Source organism: Cherax quadricarinatus, chromosome 34 (assembly GCF_038502225.1).
Source record: "Cherax quadricarinatus isolate ZL_2023a chromosome 34, ASM3850222v1, whole genome shotgun sequence".
Lineage (NCBI taxonomy): Eukaryota > Metazoa > Arthropoda > Malacostraca > Decapoda > Parastacidae > Cherax > Cherax quadricarinatus.
Genome location: NC_091325.1, coordinates 2,296,271 through 2,315,972, shown reverse-complemented (window position 1 = coordinate 2,315,972; position 19,702 = coordinate 2,296,271). Strand labels below are relative to the sequence as shown.

The following is a 19,702-nucleotide window of genomic DNA, read 5'->3' as shown; positions in this document are numbered from 1 at the left end:
ATTTTTGCTTTAATTCCAAAATTGTGCTAATTATTCACGAGTACCACTTGGTAACAACCTTTTTTTAATTACCTTAAACACTTTTTATAATTACCTCCTGTATAATTACATTCCAGTCCTGTTTTGCCACATTATGATCCTTTCTAATTACCTTCTGGATACTTTTTAATACCTTCTGAATTTCTTGCTAATGAGTACTGTTGGATGTTCTGTTTACCGTTCATGCTGTTGGTCATAAACATTAATAATTGACAACGCAAAGGATTAGCTCACATGGTTTAAAATTTAGCTTATACGATGCAAGAGATTTGGCTCAGAAGCTATAGAAGTTTATATAAAGCAAAAAATCAGCTAATTCTAAAAAATTAAGCTTTTGCTAGGAGGCTGGATAGGCAGATACGACACGGGACAGGTGGATCAGCACACAGATGGTGTTATGACTACCCCACAGGCTGGGTGGATCAGCACACAGCTGGTTATGACTACACCGCAGGCAAGCTGATATATACACATACACCTGGTCTAGATACTTTATATTACTGTCACTATAATTACTGCCGCCACACAGACAATATCAAGCATGCCACACCAGCCTCGTTACACGCCCAGGCCAGGAGCTGTGAATCGACGCCTGCAACCACAAATATTTGAACACACACACACACACACACACACACATCACCACCAAGCATGCTGCATCAGCGTCGTGACCTTGCAAGGAACAGACATCATCTTATCTACAAGGCGCTACCAACAAGCCAAGAACAATAATGGCAGTGTATATACCTCTACCTTGGTTATGTGACTCACTCTCCGAATCTGCAAATATCATGGCATGAATGAGAGAAGCAAGGATCATATATGTAATCACACGAAAAAATATATACATATATATAAGCAGTCATCAGTCGGTTATCAGAGGTAATCAACTAGAACTGACAAATATCATGGCATGAGTGAGAGAAGCATGGATCACATATGTCATCACATGAAAAAAATATGCAAAACAACCACAGGGGGAGTTGAATAATAGCTCTAATCCTTTCTGTGTTACAATCAACGCATCATCAGGAGCTTGCAAAGTTGCAGAAATGATAAGAAATCTCAGTAGATTCGCTCAAGAGACGCTTAGCAAGCATCTCTCTGAGCGAATCTGCTGAGATTTATCATTTCTGCAACTTTACAAGCTCTTGATGATGTAATGATTGCAACACGAATGGCCCAGAGTTATTATTTAACTCCCCCTGTGGTTGTTTTGCATCTTTTGTTGCTTGTTCACGACTCTTGCATAATGAAAAAAAAAATATACGTATATAAGTAAGGAGTCATCAGTTGTATATTAAGAAATAATCAACAAGGACTAACAACAAGTAACACTTAAAAAACCAACAGAAATCTGTAAGCGCTCACTCCAGCCTTGAGGGGCGTAATAATAATAAATTTATATACAAAGTTATGCTAATCAAAACACAAGGGTCATAATTGCAAACTGAGAAAAAAGGCAGCTAGGCCATTTTTAAAATAATCACAGCAGTGGAACACAAAAAAGAGTAGGTAGTGGGTACTACAATCACTGGAAATTTGAAAAAAAAAAATTGCTGAAGAGTGGATACCAAGAGCATGGCTCTGCTTCTGTACCTATATTATTATTATTATTATTATAACTGTTAAACCCAGAGGGAGGGTTCTGTAGCTACAGACAGGTACAGGTGGGCCCCGCTTATACGGCAGGTTAGGTTCCAGGCTCCTGTTGTAAAGTGAAAATCACTGCACATTGTGATAATATGTTTACACTCTCATATGTTAGGAAAGCAATATAGCTAGACATAAAAAAGATGCATATACAGTACATGAATTACTTAAAAAAAATTTCATCCTTAGCTTATACAAGTAGTGAATATACTTATTGTAGGAAGTCTGAATAAATGAAGAATGTGCATAATGAAAACTGCTGTATTGGTGAAATGCCGTAAAGTGAAGTGTCGTAAAGTGAAGTGTCGTAAAGTGAAGTGTCGTAAAGTGAGGCCCTTCTGTAATTTACAATGAATTCATTGTATTTACACATGATGTTCAAGCGAGTGACGAGGATAGTAGGCGAAACGTTTCGGAATAAAGTTGCCCAACTGTTGCCTGTGTCTTACCTACCGACGAGGATAGTGTTGATGTGGAGTGTATACACTGGTAGCTTCACAAAGCATTGTTAACATTAACACTAATCTCTGGTGCGCATGTGAAATTTGAAGGAACTACTGGGTGAAGGATACTGAAAGCTTAAGTACTGGGTAAAGGAAAATGACAGCTGAAATAGTGGAGGAAAATGAAAGCTGAAGTACCGAATGAACGAAAACAGAGCTCACCTGAGCCATTCTTCCTCTTATCTCTTCTCGATTTCTTCTTCCTTTCTTTTTCCTCTTTGTTCGGTGGTTCTTGTTTCTTGTTATCTTCCTTGGAAGACGAACTATCTTCCCTCGAATCCTTCCCCTCAGTTAGCTGAGAAAGGGACCCATCACTGGAGTCTTCCTGTGATTCAGTTTTAGAGTTCTGCTTGCAAGATGTCTTCCTCTGAAGCTTCCTCTTCTTTGGCCCTTTTTCGCTTTCAGGGTTTTGAGGGGCAGAGGTGCATGATTTGGACTGAATGTTCCTCTCCGGCAAACTGTCAGGAACTATCTCTTGCGTATTCTTTTTCTCTTCGAAGATTTCGGGAGCATTTAAACTTGCTCCTGAAGTGTCCTCTGTGATGGTTCCTGAGCGGCTGTTAGAAGTTGAAACGCTACTGGCATAGAGTTGATTCTCACCGGAGCTGAGAGCTCTTTCGTGAGAGAGATGCTTCGCGATCTCACTCGTGCTGAGGTTTCCTTCGTTTAACTGGCTCTTTTCCGTGTCTGTGATGACTGACCACGGTCTCCTTGGGTCTTGGGGGTCGAGTGAAGATTCTCTCTCACTTGGCGAGTCCTTAGATAATTCTGAATCGCTTCGTTTACGCATTTTCTTGGGTCGGTAATACTGGCTGTCATCCTGGGAGTCTAAACTTCTAGTTCTGACTGCATGTTTTGAAAATCTTTGAGACTCCTTTGAGTTACCTGGAAGGTCCTCGGATGAAGAAGAGATGCTCAACGTAGTTTGATATTCACAAGATAGATCTTTCTCACTTCCACTTCTTGTCTTATTATCTGGAGTTTCACAAGTATCCCCACTAACACTCGCTGAATTCTCAGTGTTTTTGTCGTCCCTAGCACCATGAGCTAAGGTAGTGGTACTGGCAAAATAAGGCGAGGTATTGGCACTAGGTTCCTGGCTAGTGCTACCATCAACATGCTCATCAGGTGCAGTCTGGGACGGGCTGCCGTCGATCATTTCTCCCTCTGTCCTTGTGTCTCTACTGCCATAAGACTTGAGAAATCTTTTATCACTGGATTCTTTGGTCTTGGGAAACGATGAGTTTTGCTGTGCTTCTTCAGTTTTCATATTCTTCAGGTCCTGTGTTAAGTCCTTGACTTTATTATCAGATTGCTGTAATCTAGCTGGATTACACAGAAGCTGTTTCTGTTTTTCATTATATTCTTTAACAAGGAGTTCTGCCCTTTCTTCAACAAGGCGGTCAACAGAGTTTGTTTCACCTAACATTGCCTCATTATATTGTCTCCCTTGGCCTTGTTTACCAATGCTCTCAGCAGGATAAGAGTCTCCCTTTTGTAGTCTGTTTACATTATGCGATGGTGTGTCTACTTGTGAGAAATGAACATCACGTTCAGGTTCACCAGCTTTCAGTGTCTCTGAGTTGTCTAAATTACCGAGGATCGGTTCTAAACTTGGCACCTTACAAGTTGGAACTTGCACCGGACCGTCACTGCCAAAACTAACCCACAACGAAGTATCCGAATCCCGATTTGGCTCAATGTTCTTAACCAGTATATTCGGTCGGCCTCTTATGGAAGATTCTCGAGCATTCGTATTGGTATTGTTCCCCATCGAAATGAAAGATTCCTCGGAAATATTTTGTGAATCGGGACCATTGCCTGATGAGGTGTGAATTGCGGCTGTGTTTTCCAGTGAAGTTCCCTCGGAGAAATTTATAGCAGTACTAAGAACGTCCTGTTCCTCTGCTGATGACCCTGCCAATAGTTTATTTTCTACAGGTGTTGTCTTCACATGAAAACTACTAACGTCCTTCTCCACAAATGGTGATGTCTGGTCCTGAATCTCGAGAGGTTCAGAGCTCTCAGGAACAGTGAGAGGCTCTTGGTTTTTAGCAGCCTGGAGATGATTCACATCTTCAGGAGCTGAGGGAGAATTTAGCTCTTCAGAAGCTGGGAAAGGCTCTTGATTTTCAGAAACAGTGAGAGATTCTGGATCTACAGGAGCTGAGAGAGGCTCCAAACCTTCTGGAGCAGAGATAGGCTTTAAATCTCCAAGAGACAGAGGAGGCTTTAGATCTTCCAGACCCGGGAGAGGATCTACATCTCCAGGCGCTGGAAGATGTTTTATGTTTTCAGGAGCCGGGAGTGGATCAAGCTCTTTAAGAGCCGAGTTAGGCTCTAGAGCTTCAAGAGCCGAGTTAGGCTCTAGAACTTCAAAAGCCGAGTTAGACTCCTGAGCTTTAGAAACAGAGTTAAACTCCAGAACGTCAGGAGCCGAGTTAGGCTTTAAAGCTGTAGAAGCTGGAAGAGGATGTTTCACATCTCCTGAAGTCGGAAGAGGCTTCAGATTTCCAGAAACAAGAACAGGCTTCAGATCTTCAGGGACAGGGAGAGGCTCTAGATCTGGCAGTGAATCTGAAAAGGAGTCATCGAGTGATTCTGAAGTAGAGTTACATTTAATTTTTTCACAAACTCTCTCAACTTTAAAACTAAAGGTGTATGCCTCCCTCACAAGAGGTGAGGGAGGCAGGTCTGTCTCAGAGGGTGAAGATATTTCTTTTACAGAGGGTGATGAGGCAGATAGCTCCCTCTCTGAGGGAGAGGGAGACAACATCTTCACAGAGGGTGAGGCAGACAGCTCCCTTTCTGAGGGAGAGAGACAAAGCTCTGTCTCAGAGGAATGGGTAGGGAGCTCTTTATCAGGAGAGGGACGGAGCCCCCTTTCAGGTGAAGGAGGTTCTATTTTAAGCGTGATAGTCATGTCGTCATCACTCCGCTCAGGAGAGTCACCCAGCCTGGGAAAAGCCACGGGAAGGTTGTGAGTTACAACTGTTCCTTCGGGTTGTTCTTGGTCGTGTCCAGTCAGTCCATTACACTTGTCACTAACGCCACACGAGTCATTGCTGTCTTCACCAAATAATTCAAGGTGCCGTTTGTGTTTATTCCCCTTGAGACCTTTTCTCGTTTTCCCTTTATCTCTCAATTTCTGTTTTTTATCTTTTTTTGATTTGTGCTTCTTGTTATTAACGTTTACATCCGAAAAGCTTTGGTCCTCGCTGCTTAACCTATTTGAGCAAGAGTACTCCTTCTTGGGTCCGTTTCCTCTTAGCGTTAACACTATCTTTGGAATACCGTTTTCTTTATTACACTCTTTCTTTTCTGTAACCAGAGGCGACTGAGTGTCTGTTTTATGCCTTAACCTGAACTTTAACTTCATAGGGCCTTTGTTTGAGTCAGTTTGATCACTGACACACTCACAGTAATTCATTAATTCATGTCCAGGCTCACCTGCCTTACGAGTAACTTCCTCTTCACCTTCCTTACTGTACTCAAGAGCTAAGACCTGAGTCGATCCTGATGGGCTGACGTGAGCATCTACTGGCTGTTCAATATGAGTATCCATTTGGGTATTACTGCTAACATTTATCGATAGGTTATCAAGAGTGGCCTTTGAACACTTCACTTCACTGTCTGTCGAAGAATCGATTACACCATCTACTGATGGCATGTCTTGACAGCCTTCCGTCAGTTTCCTTCCTGACGGCTCTACCTGAGAGTTAAGAGAATCTTCGAACCCAGACCTCGAGGTCACAGAACTTGTGCTTGCTTTACTGAGTTGAACCTCGCCTCGGGGCAAGTCTCTGAATGGAAGGGATGATGCTGACGGGAAGACTGCCGAAGGCGCCGGCGAAGATGACTCGACAGGGAGAGAACAGGGAGAGGGTAGGGAAGAAGGATGATTCCCTGGGGAGTGTGGGGAGGAATTGGGTACCAGTGAGGAGGCTACCGAACAAGGAGTATATGTTTTTTGCTCAGATCCCAACGGACAGGGAGGTGGTGGGGATGTAGGTGGGGAAGGAGGAGAATCAACATGCGAGTAGACTGGGAAAGATAGTGGGGAAGTCAGGGGATGTAACTGGGGCAAAGAAGAGAGGAAGGCAGTAGGTGACGAAGAAGCGAGGGGAAGCATAGGTGACAGAACGGTTGACATGTGGGTGTTAGGGGAAACAAAAGCTGATGAGTCTGAGGTAGGTGGGGAAGGTTGGAGTGTTGTCGTAGAGGGTTGTGTGCTTGCTGGGTTAGGTTGTGTGGTGGTTAGGGAGGTTTGGGTGGTTGTCAAAGCTGTTAATGTTAATGGGAAAGTTTGTGTGACTTCTGGAGAATGTGGTGACCTGGACGAGCAAAGGGCGTATGGTTGCGTTGGTGTGAGAGTTGTGGTAGTGGTAGGGGAAATGTGGTGCCACACAGGTGGGGTAGTAGGTGAGAGAGGTGGGGAGGGTGGGGAGTGTGCTCGTTTGGAGGAGTAACATGTGGACTGTGAGGACAGATCTGAGCACTGAGTGACTAGGGAAGGTGTGGGTGAGGATTCACATAGGTCTGAAGAGTGGGTAACTTGTGGAAGTGTGGGAGAAGACCTGGAAGAAGGATGCGAGTCACATGTGGTCCCCGTGTTACCAACATAGCCCTCCTGACTAGGAACTCTCGTCAAGTCCAGGTCTTGTCCCGAGAAGCCACTGTGAATTCGTTTATCTAAGGAAGCGTCTTGGTCACTAACAGCCTCTCTCTCGTTTTCTTTCACACTAACACTACCTTTTCTCGTTGCTTCATGACTCAAACACGCTGTCACTGACTCACTCAGAGTAGCTGTATTACACTCGCTGTTCACTACATTCGCTGACAAGGAAATGTCATCCCCGTTGCTGTACGCCTCTCTGTTGTAATCCCCGCTGCTGCTGGTGTTGTCGTTTTGGCCTCTTTCACCGTACTCTACATAGCGAGCCATAGAAGGGTTCACCTGCCTTTCATTAATAGTGTCATCATAGACACTTTTGTAGTCGTCTGGCGATGTATCATTGGATGAACTATGGACAGGCAGGAGGCGAATTGTACCGTATGCCCGGAGACTCCTTACATCCCCCTGTAGTAGACCATCCTCCAGGCGGTGAAGAAGGACCACTGGCTGTTCCAGAGGACCTTGTGGAGAGGTAGGAGCTGCGGGGATGAGAGACCGTATGGCGTTGGGGCCACAGAGAGAGCAGGGGCGTGGGCGGCGGGACAGAGGGCGTGGTTGTGGGTGGTGGACAGTACCAGTGTGTTTTGGGGAACTGTTGAAGCTATGGACACTGATGGCACTGAGCCGCGAGTACACCTCGTCACACGAGGCCTGAACACCGCTACCGTACGTGTCCGTGGTTATAGCGGAGGTGCTGACGGCAGCGGCCAGGACAGGAGAGACAGTGAGGGTGGATGAGGTGTTATTGAGAGCGTGTTGCTGTGGTGCTGCCATGACCGGCCCCCCACCCACTCATGACGTCCCACCGCCACACCTGTGCCGCCACACAACACCTGTGACACACCTGCGCCACCTTCCGCTCACCACACAGCCTCCAACGTGGCCCGCCACGCAGATATAAGTCCAACACAAGCGGCTGCAGCCCCTCACTCCTGAAAGAGAACCTGAGAGTTACACATGTGACCGCCACCGTGCCGAGGCTACACCTGCTCAGTACCTACCACAACTCTGTTACTACTGCTGTTGCCATGTTAACCCTAAACTATTCCTCTTAATGATAACACACTATCACAACACACTGCACTATAACACACACTACACCATAACACATGCTATGACACAGCACATATCACAATACGCAACACCGTAACCCTACACCACGTAACACACCACCACAATACACTACACCACAACACAATACCACAAAATCCACTACACAACACACAATACCATAACACTGCCACAACACACACTACCACAATACACTACACCATAACACTGCCACAACACACACTACCACAATACACTACACCATAACACTGCCACAACACACACTACCACAATACACTACACCATAACACTGCCACAACACACACTACCACAATACACTACACCATAACACTGCCACAACACACAACTCACCACAAAATTCAACACCACAATACACTATACATATACCAGAAACATTAATACAGTTGAACACAAAATACTGAACAATTTAATCAGAATGAACACGACGGGATTTACAGATAACTTTAATACTCTAGAAAATGTTAGTGAGAACATTCTAGGTCCTAGAATGAACACGCCTTGATGCCACAGCTCCTGATCAGCCGGGCTGTGGTGCTCACGGTGGATTTTATGCGACTAGCACCAACAGACTGACTGATCAGACCACCCACTAATAATAATCATTTTTATTTCTACAAGAACATGATACAAGGTATACAGACCATAGCTGACATCAGTGATATAACTATATAGAAAGTACCTGGTTATGCAGAGCATTTCCCGCAAACTGGGTTAGTTTTGTCTCAGGATGCCACCCACACCAGTCGATTAACACCCGGGAACCTACTTACTGCCAGGTGAACACTCACAGCAGGTGTAAGATGACTAACACCCAGGTACCTACTTACTGCTAAATGAACATGGACAGCAGGTGTAAGGCGGCTAACACTCATGTACCTATTTTACTGCTAGGTGAACAGGAACAGCAGGTGTCTTTGGAAAACACGTCCTAATGTTTCCATTCGTACCGGGGATCGAACCACGGACACTCAATGTGTGAGCTGAGTGCGCTGCCAACCCAGCTACGGGACAGTGGAAGGCTGGTCTGGAACCGGGCTAGTGTCAAACACATCTTGACAAGATACATAATCTTAAACTGTATATAACTTTTGGAAGACTGGTTGTGAGGATACATAGCATTCGTGAGCTAGGAGTGAGAGGATACATAGCATTCGTGAGCTAGGAGTGAGAGGATACATAGCATTCGTGAGCTAGGAGTGAGAGGATACATAGAATTCGTGAGCTAGGAGTGAGAGGATACATAGCATTCGTGAGCTAGGAGTGAGAGAATACATAGCATTCGTGACCTAGGAGTGAGAGAATACATAGCATTCGTGAGCTAGGAGTGAGAGAATACATAGCATTCGTGAGCTAGGAGTGAGAGAATACATAGCATTCGTAAGCTAGGAGTGAGAGAATACATAGCATTCGTGAGCTAGGAGTGAGAAGATACATAGAATTCGTGAGCTAGGAGTGAGAAGATACATAGAATTCGTGAGCTAGGAGTGAGAGGATACATAGCATTCGTAAGCTAGGAGTGAGAGAATACATAGCATTCGTGAGCTAGGAGTGAGAGAATACATAGCATTCGTGAGCTAGGAGTGAGAGAATACATAGCATTCGTGAGCTAGGAGTGAGAGAATACATAGCATTCGTGAGCTAGGAGTGAGAGAATACATAGCATTCGTAAGCTAGGAGTGAGAGAATACATAGCATTCGTGAGCTAGGAGTGAGAGGATACATAGAATTCGTGAGCTAGGAGTGAGAAAATACATAGCATTCGTGAGCTAGGAGATAATACATAGCATTCGTGAGCTAGGAGTGAGAGGATACATAGAATTAGCGAGCTAGGAGTCAGAGAATACATAGCATTCGTGAGCTAGGAGTGAGAGGATACATAGAATTCGTGAACTAGGAGTGAGAGGATACATAGAATTCGTGAACTAGGAGTGGGAGGATACATAGCATTCGTGAGCTAGGAGTGAGAGGATACATAGCATTCGTGAGCTAGGAGTCAGAGAATACATAGCATTCGTGAGCTAGGAGTCAGAGAATACATAGCATTCGTGAGCTAGGAGTGAGAGGATACATAGAATTCGTGAACTAGGAGTGAGAGGATACATAGAATTCGTGAACTAGGAGTGGGAGGATACATATCATTCGTGAGCTAGGAGTGAGAGGATACATAGAATTCGTGAACTAGGAGTGAGAGGATACATAGAATTCGTGAACTAGGAGTGAGAGGTTACATAGCATTCGTGAACTAGGAGTGAGAGAATACATAGCATTCGTGAGCTAGGAGTGAGAGAATACATAGCATTCGTGACCTAGGAGTGAGAGAATACATAGCATTCGTGAGCTAGGAGTGAGAGGATACATAGAATTCGTGAACTAGGAGTGAGAAGATACATAGAATTCGTGAGCTAGGAGTGAGAGGATACATAGCATTCGTAAGCTAGGAGTGAGAGAATACATAGCATTCGTGAGCTAGGAGTGAGAGAATACATAGCATTCGTGACCTAGGAGTGAGAGAATACATAGCATTCGTGAGCTAGGAGTGAGAGAATACATAGCATTCGTGAGCTAGGAGTGAGAGGATACATAGCATTCGTAAGCTAGGAGTGAGAGAATACATAGCAGTCGTGAGCTAGGAGTCAGAGAATACATAGCATTCGTGAGCTAGGAGTGAGAAAATACATAGCATTCGTGAGCTAGGAGATAATACATAGCATTCGTGAGCGTGAGATACATAGAATTAGCGAGCTAGGAGTCAGAGAATACATAGCATTCGTGAGCTAGGAGTGAGAGGATACATAGCATTCGTGAGCTAGGAGTGAGAGGATACATAGCATTCGTGAGCTAAGAGTGAGAGAATACATAGCATTCGTGAGCTAGGAGTGAGAGGATACATAGCATTCGTGAGCTAAGAGTGAGAGAATACATAGCATTCGTGAGCTAAGAGTGAGAGAATACATAGCATTCGTGAGCTAGGAGTGAGAGGATACATAGCATTCGTGAGCTAGGAGTGACAGGATACATAGCATTCGTGAACTAGGAGTGAGAGAATACATAGCATTCGTGAACTAGGAGTGAGAGGATACATAGAATTCGTGAACTAGGAGTGAGAGGATACATAGAATTCGTGAACTAGGAGTGAGAGGTTACATAGCATTCGTGAACTAGGAGTGAGAGAATACATAGCATTCGTGAACTAGGAGTCAGAGAATACATAGCATTCGTGAGCTAGGAGTGAGAGGATACATAGAATTCGTGAACTAGGAGTGAGACGATACATAGAATTCGTGAACTAGGAGTGAGAGGATACATAGCATTCGTGAGCTAGGAGTGAGAGGATACATAGAATTCGTGAACTAGGAGTGAGAGGATACATAGAATTCGTGAACTAGGAGTGAGAGGTTACATAGCATTCGTGAACTAGGAGTGAGAGAATACATAGCATTCGTGAACTAGGAGTCAGAGAATACATAACATTCGTGAGCTAGGAGTGAGAGGATACATAGAATTCGTGAACTAGGAGTGAGACGATACATAGAATTCGTGAACTAGGAGTGAGAGGATACATAGAATTCGTATATAAGGCTAGCCGCTAGACGCTAGAGGATACAAAGTATTTGATCAAAGAAAACGGCGAAAAATATTTACTCGATATTAATTAATTTTAAAGAGAGTAGATCAATTAAAATATTTTTCCCTACGTAATTTTTTAGCCAGAATAAGTTACGTTGCTGTGTCAACTTTGATGCAAAATAAGCATTAGAAAAATAAAAGAAATTGTATAAAAATTTGCAAAAAAATAAAAAAAATTTAGGGGGGTAACTAGGCTATTCAGGTGATCCCGAAAAAATGTATTAGTCTTCCCTCGATATTTATGGTTTAATAAGAGCATATACGAATATTTATTGCCTGTATCAAGCATAAACTAATATAAAAGAGGTAGATCCACCTGTTAAATCAGTAATTATATTGTCAGTTACAAACAGTTTATCATTAAAATTGGCCAATAATATAGAAAACGAGTAGTGTAGAAATTCTAAATATAGGAGGGCCCCGCTTATACAGCAGGTTAGGTTACGGGCTACAGGAGGGCCCCTCTTATACAGCAGGTTGTGTTCAGGGTTGCTGCTGTAAAGTGAATCATAAAACTTATATATATATATATATATATATATATATATATATATATATATATATATATATATATATATATATATATATATATATATATATATATAAAGCTTTCAAATACATATACAAGCCTGATAACATGTTTAGACTATCATATATTAAGAGAACAATATAGCTAGGCCTAAAAAGAGGCATATACAATACACATATTACTCACCTTAAAATATTTTCGCCATTAACTCATAGTGAATGGTGAATATATTTATTGTAGGAAGTCTGAATAAATGAAGAATGGAAATAACTAAAACCGCTGTATTTGTGAAACATCTTCAAGCAAAGCGCTGTAAAGCGGGGCCTTCCTGCACTTTGAGTGCAAAACGACCACAGGGGGAGTTGAATGATATCTCTAAACCTTCCTTGTTGCAATCAACACATCTTCAGGAGCTTGCAATGTTGCAGATATAAATAGGACGTCCAGATAGATTCGTTCAGGGTAACGGCTCTAAGAATCTACCTGAACTTCCTACTCATTTCTGCAACATTGCAATCTCCTCAAGATATGTTGATTGCAACACAAAAGGCCCAGAGCTATTATTCGACTCTTCTTGTGGATGTTTTGTATCTTGTATCACTTACTCGCGATTATTGCACAAGTTAAAATATTCTTGACTGTGTGAAGAGGTTAGGTGCAGCCTTAATGACCCTCGTGTAGGTGACAGGCTTCAAACCCCAGCAACTAAAGAACGAGGAAATTGATTGGTTAATTAAATAACGAGGGTGTTGATTGGTTAATTAGATTTAAAGGCTATCTAGTACACGAGGGGTCATAATGTCTGCGTGTAACCTGTACAACACCAGTCAAGAATATTCTAATCCCTTAAATAAAAAAGAAAGCAAACAATATGTATATACACTGAGACATATTTCTTGAAGAAGAGGAGAAAGAAGGAGAAGAATTAAAGTTGCAAAAAACAACAATAATGATAATGATAATAATAATAATAATAATAATAATAATAATAAGTTGGACACCTCAACACATGACAAACACAGGATGTTTTTCTAATAAGTTTAAAGTCTTGAGTCTGATAAATATTTCTGTAGGTAGATAGCTAATCTTCACTAAGACTTCCTAACTGACCAGAATATCTACTGAATATCTGGGTTTATAAATATTACAGATAAAAGGCGAACTTTATATATATATATATATATATATATATATATATATATATATATATATATATATATATATATATATATATATATATATATATATATATATATACTCAGATGTCGCACTTGTGTCTAATTTTCATCAAGGATCAGGATGTTTAAGGAGATAAGGATCACGATGTTAGGTAAAAGAACACAAGTGCAACTAATGTTACATTTTATTGTGGCAACGTTTCGCTCTCCAGGAGTTTTGTCAAGCTGTTGCAAACAATACATGGACACAGAGGATATATATAGGCTTAGAGGTGTAATACTAGTAGTAGTAATAGTAGTAGCAGTACTAGTAGTAGTACTGCTGCTAGTGCTAGTAGTAGCAGTAGTAGTACTACTAGTAGTACTAGTACTGATGGAATTAAGACACATGTGCAACATCCAAATATGTCATATTAGTTGCACTTGTGTACTATCACCTAACATATTGTCGGTAATTTTACCAACAAGGATCACGATGTCTAAGGAGAGAAGGATCCAGAGGACTGTGATGACACACATCCTGCATGACGCAGTAACAGTTGTATACTCTAGGGCCTCAGGTGACAACACTAACAAACAACTTGCACTTCTCTCAACCAAAAGCAGACACACAGTATTTTCTGTGGTTAATGCTGAATATATTTATCTTGTGTGTTGTTGTGTGTGTGTGTACTCACCTAATTGTGGTTGCAGGGGTCGAGACTCAGCTCCTGGCCCCGCCTCTTCACTGATCGCTACTAGGTCCTCTCTCTCTCTCTCTCTCTCTCTCTCTCTCTCTCTCTCTCTCTCTCTCTGCTTCGTGAGCTTTGTGTGTGTGTGTGTGTGTGTGTGTGTGTGTGTGTGTGTGTGTGTGTGTGTGTGTGTGAGAATTATTTCATGAATGATATTTTGAGTGAGTCTTGTGTGTAAGTTTTAAATTCAATAATAACCTGAAACAGTTTACTTCAGTATCCTGAAACATCTCACTGACTGAACTCCTTTCTAGACTGAGGGACTGACCACCCAACACTATTTCTTCAAGGCTTCTAGAGTGATCACATCATCCCCAGCCTGAGGGACTGACCACCTCAAACTCCTCATCTTCCAACCATCCTTCCCCTGGACTGACGAAGTCACTGGCTGGCGAAACACTTCCACAACACAGATACCCAAGTAATACACAAGTGTCTTATTTACCACCCCGTCCGTTTTCTTAACTGACAGAGAATATACCACTGGCATAAATAAGTGTAAATTCCGTACCACGTACACTTGTGCAAGACAATGATGCATGTAACACTGTACATAATTGTACTCCATTACCCACCCCCAGGCCACAATTCTCGTGGCTTAGTTGGCAGCAATCTTAATTCACAAGCTGAGAGTTCGTGGTTCGGTCCCCGGAAACACTGGGCATGCTTCCTTACACCTGCTGTCACTGTTTACCTAGCAGTAAGTAGGTACATGAGTGTTAGTCGACTGGTGTGGGTGGCATCCTGGGGACGTTAGTACACCTCAGATGGAGCTGGGTTCTGAAGTGAGCTGAAGTAAGATAACAGCTCTTAAGCCTGTAAATTCAAATGTAAAAAATCTTCGTACCTTGAGAAAACTAACCAATGACCTGCCCCAAACATCTTACTACTGGGAGATTTGAACTTGAGACACCTAAAATGGAGTAGTATAGTAAACTATGTTTTAGCAGAGATCACCCCGGGAGGCAGCTCAGACGTAAATTCACACACACATGAACTATTAAATCTCTGCGCCAAATTCACCTTAAACCAGCAAATAGTAGAGCCTACCAGACTAGAAAATACGCTGGACCTCATCTTCACTAACAATGACGATCTGATATGTAATATAACTGTATCAAAGACAATACACTCAGATCACAACATAATAGAGGTACAGACATGTATGCACAGGGCTTCTGACCAGCAAAATGTGAGCAGTCATGAAGGTCTCTTCACGAAATTCAATTTAAATAACAAAGACATACAATGGGATCAAGTAAACCATGTCCTAAAAGAAACAAACTGGGAAGATATCCTAAACAACACGGACCCGAACATCTGCCTTGAAAATAATGAATTCTGTGGTTCTTGAGACCTGCTCAAGACACATTCCATTAAGAAAAAGAAAGAGAAGATGTAAACTAGAAAGAGAGAGACGTTCCCTATACAGACGAAGGCGAAGAGTCACAGAGCTGCTGAATGGGGTCAATATATCTGAAATACGAAGGGAGGCACTAGTCAATGAAATTGCAAATATCGAACTTAAGCTGAAGGAATCTTACAGGAGACAAGAATCACAGGAAGAACTAAAAGCCATAAAGGAAATTGAAAAAAAAATACTTCTTCTCTTATGCCAGATCTAATGGAAAAACAACATCTAGTATTGGGCCCCTGCTTAGGCGGGATGGGACATACACAGATGATAGCCAAGAAATGAGATACTAAAGTCCCAATATGACTCAGTGTTCAGCGAGCCACTGTCCACTCTAAGGGTCGACAATCCAAATGAATTCTTTATGAACGAAACCCAAAATCTGGTCATTTAAAAAATCTCGGATATTATTCTAACTCCACATGACTTTGAAGAGGCAATTAATGAAATGCCCATGCACTCTGCCCCAGGCCCAGACTCGTGGAACTCCGTGTTCATCAAGAATTGCAAGAAGCCCCTATCGTGTGCCTTCAGCATTTTATGGAGAGGGAGCACGGACACAGGGGTCATCCCACACACACTAAAAACAAGACATAGCCCCACTCCACAAAGGTGGCAGTAAAGCAATTGCAAAGAACTATAGACCGATAGCTCTAACATCCCATATCATAAAAATCTTTGAGAGGGTAATAATAAGCAAGACAGCCAACCACCTAGATACCCATCACTTCCACAACTCAGGGCAACACGGGTTTAGAGCAGGTCGCTCCTGCCTGTCCCAGCTACTGGACCACTACGACAAGGTCCTGGATGCTGTAGAGGAGAAACAAAATACAAACCAAAGTTCTGACTAACTGGCCATTCATCCCCATAGTGAAGGGACAAGGAACTCCTGGATAGGTGGTGTTGGAGCAACATCACCAGGAGTACCAACATGTGTTGGGCAGTCCCAGTAGGGATACAACAAGGGCCAAGGTACTAATACTACTGACCCTAGAACACTAAGGGTATACCAACACCGGGGATACCAACAGTGGTGCATATATTTAACTAACATCCGGTGTACTGTGATAACAGTGGACACTGCTTACTACACTACTGTTGCTGCTGTTGTTGATGCTGCTGTGGTTGCTGCTACTGTTGCTGTTGTTGTTGCTGCTATAGTTGTTGCTGTTGCTTCTGCTGCTGTTCTGTTGCTGTTGTTGTTATTGTTGTTATCCACACCCTCACACAGTTTGTTAAATCACCAATTGTCAAAAACATTTGTCACTAAGACACTTGGCTTGTGTGTTTGTCGCGGTGGTAGTGTTTGTGTGTACTCACCTAATTGTGGCTGCAGGGGTCGAGACTCAGCTCCTGGCCCCGCCTCTTCACCGACCGCTACTGGGTCCTCTCTCCCCCTGCTCCATGAGCTTTATCATACCTCGTCTTAAAACTATGTATAGTTCCTGCCTCCACTACATCGCTTGCCAGACTATTCCACTTCCTGACAACTCTATGACTGAAGAAATACTTATTAACATCCCTTTGACTCATCTATATCTTCAGCTTCCAATTGTGACCCTTCGTTTCTGTGTCCCATCTCTGGAACATCCTGTCTCTGTCCACCTTGTTTATTCCATGCAGTATTTTGTATGTCGTTATCATGTCTCCCCTGACCTTCCTGTCCTCCAGTGTTGTCAGACCGATTTCCCTCACCCTTTCTTCATAGGACATTCCCCTTAGCTCTGGAACTAGCCTTGTTGCAAATCTTTGCACTTTGTCTAATTTCTTGTGTGTGTGTGTGTGTGTGTGTGTGTGTGTGTGTGTGTGTGTGTGTGTGTGTGTGTGTGTGTGTGTGTGTGTGTGTGTGTGTGTGTGTGTGTGTACTCACCTATTTGTGGTTGCAGGGGTCGAGTCTTAGCTCCTGGCCCCGCCTCTTCACCGGTTGCTACTGGGCCCTCTCTCTCCCTGCTCCATGAGCTTTATCAAACCTCGTCTTAAAACTGTGTATGGTTCCTGCCTCCACTACGTCATTTTCTAGGATATTCCACTGCCTTACAACTCTATGACTGAAGAAATACTTCCTAATATCTCTCTGACTCATTTGTGTCTTCAACTTCCAATTGTGGCCTCTTGTTTCTGTGTCCCCTCCCTGGAACATCCTGTCTTTGTCCACCTTGTCTATTCCACGCAGTATTTTATATGTCGTTATCATGTCTCCCCTGACCCTCCTGTCCTCCAGTGTCGTCAGGCCGATTTCCCTTAATCTTTCTTCATAGGACATTCCCCTTAGCTCTGGAACTAACCTTGTCGCAAACCTTTGTACTTTCTCTAGTTTCTTGTCGTGCTTTATCAAGTGCGGGTTCCAAACAGGTGCTGCATACTCCAGTATGGGCCTGACATACACGGTGTACAGTGTCTTGAACGATTCCTTACTAAGGTATCGGAATGCTGTTCTCAGGTTTGCCAGGCGCCCATATGCTGCAGCAGTTATCTGATTGATGTGTGCTTCCGGAGACATGCTCGGTGTTATACTCACCCCAAGATCTTTCTCCTTGAGTGAGGTTTGCAGTCTTTGGCCACCTAGCCTATACTCTGTCTGTGGTCTTCTGTGCCCTTCCCCTATCTTCATGACTTTGCATTTGGCAGGATTAAATTCGAGAAGCCATTTGCTGGACCAGGTGTCCAGTTTGTCCAGGTCTCTTTGAAGTCCTGCCTGGTCCTCATCAGATTTAATTCTCCTCATTAACTTCACATCATCTGCAAACAGGGACACTTCTGAGTCTAACCCTTCTATCATGTCGTTCACATATACCAAAAATAGCACTGGTCCTAGGACCGACCCCTGTGGGACCCCGCTCGTCACAGGTGCCCACTGTGATACATCATTACGTACCATGACTCGTTGTTGCCTCCCTGTCAGGTATTCTCTGATCCATTGCAGTGCCCTTCCTGTTATATGCGCCTGATGCTCTAGCTTCTGCACTAATCTCTTGTGAGGAACTGTGTCAAAGGCCTTCTTGCAGTCCAAGAAGATGCAATCAACCCACCCCTCTCTCTCGTGTCTTACTTCTGTTATTTTATCATAAAACTCCAGAAGGTTTGTGACACAGGATTTACCTTCCATGAATCCGTGCTGGTTGGCATTTATACTCTTGTTCCGTTCCAGGTGCTCCACCACTCTCCTCCTGATAATCTTCTCCATAACTTTGCATACTATACACGTCAATGACACAGGTCTATAGTTTAGTGCCTCTTTTCTGTCTCCTTTTTTAAAAATGGGAACTACATTTGCCGTCTTTCATACATCAGGTAGTTGCCCAGTTTCCAGGGACGTGTTGAAGATTGTGGTAAGTGGCACACACAACATATCTGCTCCCTCTCTAAGGACCCATGGGGAGATGTTGTCCGGTCCCATTGCCTTTGAGGTATCGATGTCCCTTAGCAGTTTCTTCACCTCCTCTTCATCTGTATGTATGTCGTCCAACAGTTGTTGGTGTATTCCTTGCTGGTGTCCCCATCTGATCTGTCCCCCCAGAGTCCTTCCTGTCTCTAGTGTAAATACTTCCTTAAATCTCGTGTTGAGCTCCTCACATACCTCTTGATCGTTTCTTGTGAGTTCTCCTTCTTTCCTCAGTATTATCACCTGGTCCTTGACTGTTGTCTTCCTCCTAATGTGGCTATACAGCAGTTTCGGGTCAGATTTGACTTTCGATCCTATGTCGTTTTCATACTGTCGCTGGGCCTCCCTCCTTATCTGTGCATACTCGTTTCTGGCTCTTCCACTAATCTCCTTGTTTTCTTGGGTCCTATGCCTCCTGTACCTTTTCCATTCTCTGTTGCACTTACTTTTTGCCTCCCTACACCTTCGGGTAAACCAAGGACTCGTTTTGGTCTTCCTATTATTTCTGTTTCCCTTGGGAACAAACCTTTCCTCTGCCTCCTTGCACTTTGTTGCCACATATTCCATCATCTCGTTTACTGATTTTCCCACCATTTCTCTGTCATACTGAACCTCCTGCAGGAAGTTTCTCATACCTGTGTAGTCCCCCCTTTTATAGTTTGGCCTGTGTGTGTGGAGGTGTTAGTGCGTTTGTGTGTGGTGGTAGTGTGTTTGTGTAGTGGCAGTGTTTGGATAGTAGCAGTGCTTGTGTGTAGTGGCAGTGTTTGTGTAGTGGCAGTGTTTGTGTAGTGGCAGTGTTTGTGTGTAGTGGCAGTGTTTGTGTGTAGTGGCAGCGTTTGTGTTGTGGCAATGTTTGTGTAGTGGCAGTGTTTGTGT

The 19,702-nt window shown here is 43.2% G+C and overlaps 1 protein-coding gene across 3 annotated transcripts in view; it reads right to left on the bottom strand.

Moving 5' to 3' along the window:
• Nucleotides 1-19,702, bottom strand: part of LOC128693683 (serine-rich adhesin for platelets) — a 109,912-nt gene that overhangs the window by 42,901 nt on the left and 47,309 nt on the right. Inside the window, exons 2-3 of one of the 3 annotated variants that reach the window (XM_053783471.2) lie at nucleotides 2,358-7,802; nucleotides 787-819 (exon numbers count right to left, since the gene is read on the bottom strand). In XM_053783471.2, the coding sequence (XP_053639446.2) occupies nucleotides 787-819; nucleotides 2,358-7,644 (5,320 nt within the window). In that variant the 5' untranslated portion in view covers nucleotides 7,645-7,802. The remainder of the gene's footprint in view (nucleotides 1-786; nucleotides 820-2,357; nucleotides 7,803-19,702) is intronic. The other 2 variants (XM_053783472.2, XM_053783473.2) reach the window with 2 other exon arrangements.